We start from the raw sequence: 11,141 nt of genomic DNA, 5'->3' as shown, positions 1-11,141 counted from the left end.
TCGACCTAGAGTTAGGCAAAGCATTGTAATATCTTCTGAAATGTGGGCTGTGTATGTTTCTGTCCTGCTAACCCCTTTGGGAAATAATGAACATAATTAGTGGGGTGGGGTAGATACTTCCCGTGTGAATGGCGCGTCGTGATCCGCGCGCGCCTCAAAGAGCCATCAGACCACCAAAGATAGGGTAGGCAGATGCCTGATCCGGAGCTGCGGACTACTCAGCGGGTTTACCGGAGCTCCAGGTTGAAAAGCAGGAGTAGGAACGGGGTGGTTTTTAGTCAGTAAGAGTCTGACACTTCCAAGGCGGGAGAAGTCATTGGATGATTTTCTCCCTTAAAAAGGGTAGGTACTTCGGTTGGAGAAACAAAGTTTGTATAAATAAAATATTGGTATAAAAAGGTGTTGTGCTTAGTTACATTTCATAAAAATCTAACTTTTATTTACATAGTCTTTATTCAGTAAAAAAAGTTTACAATCATGCTCATTATTAGAATAAATTGAATCTTTTACACAATATATTAAATAAGAATAACTACATTGTTGTTGGAATCGAATGTAAAGCATTTTGTTACAACACAATTTTCAGTCCCTTTTTAGTACATGTGAGTAAAATGTAAAATTGTGTGGCTTTTGCCAAGCCAACCTGTAGCAGTTAGTTCAAATATACAATAAGGCAACTTATAAAATGATCATATTAGTATTTAAATTAAAATTTCATCTAAAATATAATTGCTTTCTATACAAACTTATTCTATAATTAAATTAATTTGAACATTCACTAATTCTCATCATAAAGTTTGTCGAGCTGCTTTTGTAAATTGTGTGATGTAACAGCCGGTGTGTCAGGCACATGATAATCTCTTTTAGCAACTGGTGTGTTCAGGAAATTCATATGTTCCTTCATTTTCATATACATACTTAGAGCTCTGTTACCCATATCAGACTTCACAGGTGTAACTGTTTCATTTGAAACATTTGGCATTGATTTACAGAATACTTTTTTTCTTAAACACAAATTCTTTTTTGGTATTTTATAGGATGGTGACTTTGAGCAAGATTTGATCACTGAGCATGGCTTGCTAACAACTGGTTTGTGTTCAGGACTTGACTTCTCATTCTTCACAGTTACTAAAGCTTCACTGGTCTCTTTGGTATCTGTTAAAGTTTTGTCTCCATTCTCTTGGGGCTTCTTATCATTTATTAGTTTCCTGACATACTTCAGAGAAGTCAGTTGTGACTCTTTGATTTTGTTCAGTGCAGCAATACTGTTATCTATCATCTTCAAGTTATGTTCTGTCTGTTTTTCAATCTGCAGTAAATCTTCTAGTTCTGTGCTCATTTTCCCTGTAGTGGTCACAGAAGCTTTATTCAATAGATCACACAATGACACTATCACACTTTCTTCTCTCTTTGTGTTCTCCTTACTCTCTGAAGGTTTATCAAAGCTCATGATGGTATTGTCATGATACACTGCAGAACTTTCTAATTCACTGGAGTGATTGAAGTACTCCTGTACATTTCTGTATTCCTTGAATGGTGTGGACACAGGTGGTGTGACTGCAGCTATGTTCTCTAGAGTTGGTTCCTCAGTTATTGCTTTAGCTTTGGCCTCAGCATCATTAATTTCCTTTTCTTTTTGCAAGAAGCTAGCATCACAGCTAGACTTCCATGATTCATTAGACATTGGAGTGTCAGGTATGGTTGGTATAATCTGTTTCCTAATCAGTGGTTTAGGTGGAACAAATTTCTTGATACTTGGTTGGTGGGAGATATTTTCCTTATTGGCAAGTGTGAGGCGGCTTACTGGTGGTTTGGTTATAACTGGTGTTTCTGATATGTTGTTGATCCCACTTATCCTTACATTATTGCGAGCTGCAATTAAAAGACAATGGTATAAAAAGTATGAAAAGATAGAGAGAAATGAATTACTTCCTACTGATACTGTTTCAATTGCCTGCCTGTCTATAAATAAATAAATGATACAAACCTTGTAATAAATACATTGACTTCTTTGGTCTGTATTCAGGTTTGGGAAACTTTGGAGCTTCAGGGGCCATTGTCACTCTTGTGTTAGTGTTACTCATAACAGGCTGAAATCATAGGAAAAATTATAAACATTAAACCTCCCATATTTAGGAACAAAATATACAAATATATAAAATAAATTCTCTTACTTTAGGTTTAGGTTGAAAGTTAAGCACTTTCCTAACAGGATTTAATTTCATTTTGCCATTGGCTGTATGGCTTATTGTCTTGTCCACCTTGACAGAGGAGTTCCAGTTTTTTTTCCTGGCACTTGTAGCTCCTTGAGCTGGTCTCCGTGGAGACTGGACTCTTAATGCTGAAAAAGTAAGTATATGCATTAAATATGGAGTAATAGAGGTATTAAGAAGACATCAGTTATTTATCTTATTTAAATATAATTTAAATAATTAATATAACAGGAAAGTTCCTTTATCATTTAAAGTATTATCTTTCTATATCTAGAAGTATAATACACTCCTCGATTTATCAGTTAAAAGTTACAAATTATAGACCTGAAAAGAGTGATAGTTATTTGGAACAATAAATAATCTGTATTGTTTGTTAATTTTACTTACATAAAATATCAGCTCTCATTTCCGCTATTGTTAAAGGTTTGACTACCTTTTCTGCGGTGCGAGTCTGTACCATGGTTTGGCGAGGTTGCTTCTTGGCAGTCAGGGTTTGCATGCTATCTTTAGACAAAATACCTGGAAAATAAATAGTGTACACATAATAACTATAATAAAAAACAGTTCATTACCGTTTGTTATGTAGCTGAATCTAGTATTTGTGAGAATGTGTTAGTTTTATTACAGTGTTATCCTTTCGGGAGTAAACAAACTTTCGAACACTTACCACTAAGCCCAGGCAACAATTCAGCCATGGACTTCGGTTTTATACTCGTCGTTGTATCCATTGTGAAAGATTTTATCACTCAGACGCCAATTAAAACACAAAAACAATTGGAATTCACACGTAAACATTCAAATAATCTTTATTTTCAACCGTTTCTGCAGTTCAATCTGTCAAAACCGTTTTCCTTTAGCTTCAATACTGTATTCTGTTGTACGCATAGTCTAGAGCAGAATGCAGAAGTTACAAGGTCCAATATGTCGCATATCTATATACCAAACCGTGTAACGGAACGTTCTTATTATAGTCTATGACCGAGTACATGCTTTTTGATTGGCTGATTTTTGTAACCATAGACAAGAGTACATGTCAAACTTTGAAAGATAGTGTCATCTAGCTATGTCATGTCATGTGTTGATGTGTCATTCCATTCCATTACAAAATCATATAAACCGTGTCATTTACTTGCTGTCATTGCCCTGTTGTTCTTTCTACCGGTCGCATAATTTTCCTGTGTGTATTATAAGTGAAAATGGTTACGACACTTGAATTGCATGGATATGACGAGTTTCAAAAATATGTTGCAAACATAGATCCAAATAGCCGTTCAGTAGTAGTGTACTTCACTGGAGAAAAGCTGCCTTCTGGACTTAGTTGGTGCATTGATTGTGTTGAAGGTACAGACGATACATTAATTAAATACTACTTAATCAGTCAAGGCACTGTATAATTTAACTATGTATTTATTTGAACGTGTATATATTACGTAAAATGGAGATATCGCGATGTTTACATTGTTTACAAAAAAGTCGATGTCATTTAATTATTTCATCGTCCGTTGAGGTCGTAATGCCAGTATTTTACGACCTCTTTGTTGATTCTTCAACTTCAAAAACAGCCCATTGACAATTCAAACGCCTCAATTGTCAAGTGATTGATTTTTAATTATATTTATTTTGTTAAAATTTTATTTAAATGGAGGTAAACCATCTTACTCTTCATGAATACGATGAATTTAAAACTTACATTGCAAATTTGCCAGAAACTGGTCCACCAGTTTATTTTTTCTTTACTGGTCAGAAGAAGGAGAATGGCCGTAGTTGGTGTATCTATTGTCAAATGGGTGAGATGATACTTTTTATCACACAGGCAGAACATCATTTTAAACCTTTATGATAAAAATAACACCTGTCATATCACTAGGTTTGTGGGTAATAATTAGATTTGCTTCATTCATAATGACAATAAGGCAATTTGCAGTATTTCAATTACAATCTCTTTGTTCAATTAGTAGCTCACTCATAAGTCAAATGCTTGAAGCATTTTGTCAAATTATTGATTTTGAAATTAATTGTGTAAAAATCCGCCCCGAAGGCTACCCACTGACCAAAAATTTTCTTTAAATGGAGGAGAAACATGTAACTCTTCATGAATATAATGAATTTAAAAGTTATGTTGAAAAGTTGCCAGAAACTGGTCCACCAGTTTATTTTTTCTTTACTGGTCAAAAGAAGGAGAATGGCCGTAGTTGGTGCATTTCTTGTCAATTGGGTGAGAAAATTATTTTATATCCATTTCACATCACAATGTCTCGACAACCAATATCTACTAGATAAATTGTAATATAAAATGTAATTTGTATGAACTATCACTATTTATCACATAAGTACATAAAATGGTTGTGAAACAGGCTAATTAATCAGAGAGATATGTCACATCAACAGCCTATAACACTGCTGACCAAAGGCCTCTTCTTACACAGACAAGTATTGAGTATTAATTGCCATACTTGCTCAATAATAAATTACTAATAATAAGCTCAGCTTTGCTCACGATGTTTACCATCACTGTTTGTCAGTAGTGTCTTCATAATCTGAGAGGGTAAATATAACTCGGTAAAAGTCACATTATTACTAAAATTGCCAGTAGTAGGTTTCCTACCTGCCCCCTCATGCATGAGAAGGCGGAGGTCTTAAATCTCCAGGCCACCCCAAATTTTTTTAACATTATTAAAACAGACTGCCTCATTGGCCGAGTGGTTGCAAGTGCGTCTCGGGTTCGATTCCCGGGTCGGGCGAAGTAAGTATTACTGGGATTTTTTCGGTTTTTCGAAAATTTCTCAGTAGTAGCATGGAGTCTGGAAATGTGTCTGGTATATGGCAATAGGCTCACCACCTATTTCGTGGGACTTACAACATAAATTGTGAAATGTGGGTGTATATTGGCATTATGTGCCATAATGTGCACCTCTGACTAACCCTTCGGGGACTAAAGGTGTGATGTTATAAAAAAATATATATATAAAACATACAGACATATAACTTTATTAAAACTATTATAATATCACCAGTGTAGTTGTGCTGTGGAATATAAATAGGTTTATGAGTAATAATTACATTTGCTTCATTATCATCCTCATACGACCAGATGCATGAATCTGATTGAGCCTAAAGTAGTTATAATATTATGCTATTTGGTGCTCTATAGTTTCTGCCATACATTATAACAATGGCATGAGATCATGATTATGACATAATCCAGTTTTTCTCTAGGAGATTTTATCCATTGTGCAAATACTTATATTATTCTTTAATTATTTTCCAGCTGAGCCTGTAGTCAAGGCTTACCTGAATGAGCTGAAAAAAGAAATTACATTTGTCTTTGTTGATGTCGGCAACCCTGAAACGTGAGTATCATCTATCAATACTTTATACTTATTTTATCAGCCACAAGGCAAACATGAAACTGTGCCCTAAATAAATATGGTACTGTAAATAATTTTTTGACTTTCTAGTCATAGATTTCTCTTAAAGATCCCCAAATCAGCTTGTTACAAGTATATATTTCATGAGTATCATTCTGGTATGTAATTGTAGTATGTAAATCACGCTTATTTATTATAAATGTGAAAGTTTGTTTGTGTGATGTTTGTACGGCAATCACGCTATTTTTTGAAAAAACTTTGCCCCACGTTAGGATTTTCTCCTGTGTCGTGGGTGCGTTTACAAACATACAAGTTCACATACACATGACACCCAGACCCGAAACAACAATTTGTGGATCACACAAAGAGTTGCTCCGTGCGGGAATCGTACCCGCTACCCGTTGCGCGGCAGCCAGTTGCCCAGCCACCGCACCAACCGTGCTGTCAAAACGCTGAAACTACTGAACGGATTTTGATGAAATTTTGTATACAGATAGGGTAGGAGGTGACTTGGGTGATATAATACTTTTTATCTCACGGGAACACGAAGCCGCTGGCAGAAGCTAATGTAAAATTACTACTTTAGCATGAATAATAACAAATAAATCAATACTCATTCATTTACCTCTCTGTGTGAGTAACAGACCTTTGCCCCACAAGGAGACAATACAGGCTGATTTCATATACATTCTCATTTATTACCTAAACTCCTGATGTCTTAAATGCACTATTGTTCAATTTTCCATACAGATAATTCACTGTATGAATGAATAATGAATTAACTTATTTATTGCTGACAATACTCACTATGATTTTTATTTATGGGAGTTTAGTGATTATTTCCATTCAGATACTGTTGAACAGCAATGTACTGATAAATTACATAACATTTGAGACCTGTTTTGTAATTTTATAACTGTTATCTTCTTACATACATACATAACATCGCGCCTATCACCCAAGGGGTAGGCAGAGACAATGGAACGCCAATTGCTACAAATCGTGTAATAGGTATTATATTAATGCTTTGTTATAGGTGGAGGAACAAAGCTTGCCCATTCCGGACAGACAGCCGCACAAGACTCATGGTGATTCCAACAATCATTGTTTGGAATGGCGTGCAGAGACTGGAAGGCAGCCAGTGCGCAAAGAGGGAACTACTAAACATGCTGTTTGAAGACGAAGACTGAAGGCTGAAGATCACGGAACTGCTCTAATCTACCTGATATATTATATTCTTGTATATAACACGTATGTACTCATAAGAAAGTGGAGACAAAAATCGTTACAAAATCTTTAATTTGTTTTATTTATGCCATCTCACAATCTGCTTTTACTATCAGTCTAGTATTTTCAAGGTAATGTAGATAGTGTCGTTACAATCCATGTTTTGTTGCTACATCATTACAATACTCTTTTTATCTACGTTTATCATAGTAACACCAATATATTAAATACCTAATTGAAATAAGTATTTATCAAGAAATGAAAACACTAGTGGCTCTGGCTTCGTTTCTTGACTCCCAAAAAATACACAACATAACTGACTACAATTTGTTCCTCAAAAAGAATATTACATATAAGTCTAATTTTCGAGTTTTCTGAAATTGAGAAACTCCGAAAACCGTTTAAAAAAGTTTAACTTGTAATAAAAATATTTTTATTTTGTCTCGAACCCGATGCCTCTGGCGCTGCACAGTGGACCGAAACGGGCCGGTAGTGGACTTAGCAATGATAAAAAAAAGTTTTAATATTTTTAATTTTTGAATATCGGGTTGCATTAATCTATTGATTATAAGAAACTATTTCTGAGGTGGTTTTTCTGATAACTTAGTATTTTCGGAGTAAATAACACTCAAACTTATTTTTGTATGGAGCAAAACAAAAAACAATCCAAATCTCGGAATTCTCAAATTTTCTCAAACAATTGACTTCACCCATGCATAAGGCCTTTGTCCGACCGCTACCTAAGGTTAGTAATCCCACCCTACCAACCCATTTCCGTCCTATCTCAATCCTTCCCTTCCTGTCCAAGGTGCTGGAGGCCTGTGTCCATAAACAACTATCCCATTTTGTTTACAAGCACAGTCTAATAAGCCCGTTGCAATCTGGTTTTCGACCAGGCCACAGCACTGTAACCTCGCTCCTTAAAGTGACTGGCGATGTTAGGGCTGGCATGGAGGATACCAAAGTGACAGTCTTGGTATTGGTAGATTTTTCCAACGCTTTTAATATGGTCAGTCACGATATCCTTTCGGCAATCCTGTCCCATCTTGCGATCTCCGGCGATTCATTGGAATGGTTCTCTTCATATCTTCGGGGGCGTCAGCAGTCAGTCCAGCATGATGATAATTTCTCTGGCTGGTGTGATCTGACGGCAGGCGTTCCTCAGGGCGGCATTCTTTCTCCACTTCTTTTCTCAATTTTTATTAACCTCATTACTCCTGAACTTCGGTGTGCGTACCATTTGTATGCGGACGACTTGCAGTTGTACCGTCAATCTGGGGTGGACGAGCTACCTGATGCTATCAGCAGACTTAATGGTGACTTGGCAGCTGTTCGAAGTTGGTCAAACAGGTTCGGCATAGCTGTCAATCCAAACAAGTGCCAAGCCATAATTATAGGAAGCTCTTGGAGCCTCAGATCGATTGACGGTGCGACACTGCCTCCCATCTCCTACAATGGTGTGACTATCCCATACAGTCAGGACGTCAAGGACTTGGGCTTAATTATTGATAGCACATTGAGCTGGCGTGCACAGGTTACTAGTGTTTGCCAGAAAGTTACTGGGTCATTGAGGGCGCTGTACCGTTTGAGGAATTTCCTTCCATCCTCCGTAAAGGCACAGCTGGTGCAGAGCTTGATTTTCCCCATTATTGATTACGCTGATGTCTGTTACTACGACCTGAATGCAGATCTGCTCAACAAACTGGACCGACTTCTAAATAACTGCATTCGATTCGTTTTCAACTTACGTAAATATGATCATGTTTCTGCACATAGACTGCAACTAAAGTGGCTGCCCATACGCTTGCGCAGGCAGCAGAGGGCATTGACCACTTTATTCTCTTACCTTGACTCTCCTTCTTCGCCTAATTACCTTGCTTCTTACTTCCAATATTCTTGCGCTAACCACACTAAATTTCTTCGTTCGTCTCAAAATCGACACCTCCAGTGTGTCTCTCATCGCACTGACTTCCTTCACTCTTCTTTTTTCATTCAAGCTGTTCTTCTGTGGAATGCGCTCCCCAAGGAGATCAGAGTGGCAAAAAATCGCAGTTCCTTTAAATTTAAAGTCCGCGAGCATATATTTAAGGATTGGCAGTCGCAAAACAATTGAGGAAACTTATTTCTTCATTATGTGTATTTTTATTTATGCAGTATATGTAGTCGTTTAGCAGTAGATATATATTGTATTATGTGTATGTATATGTATATAATATGTATTATATGTATATGTATTGTATATATTGTATTCTTATATTTATTCTTTTGTACCTATGTTTTGGCTTCGCATCAATCCGCTTCATTTCTCTGCACTACCCTATGGTCGACTGTTAGAGAATGCCTTAAGGCATTAAGTCCGCCATTCACTGTTTTTTTTTTGTGATGAAGTATAAATAAATAAATAAATAAAACGTATTTTTGTCCTATTTTAGCGCCTATGCTCGGGTCACGATTTTTCCCGATTTGGCCGCAATTTCAATTTTTGTTCTTATTTCCACACCACCCTAGAGGTTAAGAACTAGGCGCGTTTTTAGGGTTCCGTAGCCAAATGGCAAAAAACGGAACCCTTATAAATTCGTCGTGTCTGTCTGTCTGTCTGTCTGTCTGTCCGTCTGTCCGTCCGTCCGTCCGTATGTCACAGCCATTTATTTCCAAAACTGTTGGGCCTACATAGTTGAAACTTTGTAAGATGGTGTATTTCGGTAACCGCTATTAGAATTTTGAATAAAAAATAATAAATTTAAAAATTAAAGGGGGGCACTCCATACATGGAACTGATTCAAAAAATTTTTTTTTCGGCTTACGTATCCGTGATGGGTGCCTATGGATAGGTCTTTAAAAAAGACATTAAGGTTTCTAAAACCACTTTTCGTCAAAATCAATCGTTTGAAAGTTAGACGCTTCCAAAGTGGAAAAATGTGTGTCCCCCCTCTAACTTTTAAAATAAGAGAGTGAGAAAACTGAAAAAAATATATGCTGTAGATTTCAATGGAAACTAACAAAGAAAATTGGTTTGAACGAGATATCATTATTAGTTTTTAAGAAATAAAACATTTTCAAAAACCGCAAATATAACTTTGTCGCTCATACAAACACTATGTAAAACCAAGTTATTTTACAACCCTTCATGAGCGAGTCCGACTCGCACTTGGCCAGTTTTTTTTTTATAGTGGTGTCCCCTTTAGGTCTCATCCACCATGAATCAATAAAATAAATAAAAAGCATTATTAATAATCGTAAATATATATTCATAACCATAAATCTTAAACAAAATATACAAATACATTTAACATTATTCTATAAATTATAAAATCACAAATTATTACAAGTAAATCACACGTAATTGTTTTAATTTAATCACTGTCAAGACTATCTACGTTAACGAATGCAAAATTTTCCTTTGTTGAAATTAGTGGATCAGAGCTGCTCAAAATACATATCTTCATTTATAGATGTTCTATTGCATTTCCTGGAATGGTTTTGACGGTACCTACGAAAGTCTTTATTTCTAGATTCGGCCGCTTCTTCAGATAAGTGTCCAATTGGTATTAGACCAAAACTTTCAATGATAGCTGCACCATACATAAGAACTTTATGAACACTTGAAGGTATATAGTACCAGCTGTACAATTTAAATACAGTTGCATTATGGCTTAAGCATATTCGTGAAATTTGTCTGTGTCAAGCTGATAGCCCGACGAAATTGCTACTAAAATTATGGAAAACCGCCTAATTAGGTCCTCATTGATACCAGTTATTTCAGCAGTCACGTTCGGGCTTGCAAAAAATCTTCTAGCGGTGTTTCCGTCATTGGTGGAGCCATGACCTTGTTTGACAACGTCAATCAAAAGTCCCATCCTATTTTTAAACGCGTCTTGTATATTTTTCTACCTGTTTCCCATAATGCACTTGTTGTCTCCCTTTACAGTCCATGAGCTTTTTGCCATCTTCTATTTAAATTAAAACAATACTTTGCACAATTTGATTTCACGGTCTTTTTATGTTCATCACTTAATTCGTCTACAAGTTTGGACCTTATCTCATTGTACAAGCCATCACTATTTTTATACTACCACCACTGTCAATGTTTTTAAGGGTAACGAAGAGGTCAAGGTTTGTCACAAAATTTTGAAACATCTTCACAAACGCGGTTATCACAAATAATGAATAATGTGTAGGGGTAGTACGTCTTTTACGTTGGATAATAGAACACTGAAGTGGATTTGAATGCAACTGAATATCTTGTGCTATGTTGATGCACCAATCACGTTCCGACACGTCATAACTTGTGGTTGTGTACGTGCTCTCTTATCACTAAATTCTCGGAAATATG

At 36.2% G+C, this 11,141-nt stretch overlaps 2 protein-coding genes across 3 annotated transcripts; one reads left to right on the top strand and one right to left on the bottom strand.

Annotated features, from left to right (window-relative positions):
- Positions 1-439: 439 nt before the first annotated feature.
- On the bottom strand, positions 440-3,120 carry LOC118266696 (uncharacterized). Its single transcript, XM_035580182.2, has 5 exons — positions 2,881-3,120; positions 2,601-2,732; positions 2,175-2,341; positions 1,988-2,090; positions 440-1,872 (listed from the first exon to the last, which is right to left on the bottom strand). The coding sequence occupies exons 1-5, from the start codon at positions 2,939-2,941 to the stop codon at positions 779-781; spliced, it is 1,557 nt and encodes a 518-aa protein (XP_035436075.2). The 5' UTR covers positions 2,942-3,120; the 3' UTR covers positions 440-778.
- A 153-nt stretch (positions 3,121-3,273) lies between these two features.
- On the top strand, positions 3,274-6,876 carry LOC118266698 (thioredoxin domain-containing protein 17). Of its 2 annotated transcripts, none has more exons than XM_035580186.2 (3): positions 3,274-3,554; positions 5,482-5,563; positions 6,618-6,876. In XM_035580186.2, exons 1-3 carry the CDS (start codon positions 3,410-3,412, stop codon positions 6,769-6,771), a joined length of 381 nt encoding a protein of 126 aa, XP_035436079.1. In that variant the 5' UTR covers positions 3,274-3,409; the 3' UTR covers positions 6,772-6,876. The 2 variants fall into 2 exon arrangements, with proteins under 2 accessions (XP_035436079.1, XP_035436078.1); XM_035580185.2 differs by lacking the exon at positions 3,274-3,554 and adding an exon at positions 3,778-4,000.
- Positions 6,877-11,141: the final 4,265 nt, after the last annotated feature.

This window comes from Spodoptera frugiperda, chromosome 23 (genome assembly GCF_023101765.2).
Source record: "Spodoptera frugiperda isolate SF20-4 chromosome 23, AGI-APGP_CSIRO_Sfru_2.0, whole genome shotgun sequence".
Classification (NCBI taxonomy): Eukaryota; Metazoa; Arthropoda; class Insecta; order Lepidoptera; family Noctuidae; genus Spodoptera; species Spodoptera frugiperda.
Note: the sequence above shows the minus strand (reverse complement) of the source record. Positions and strands in the feature narration are given on the sequence as shown.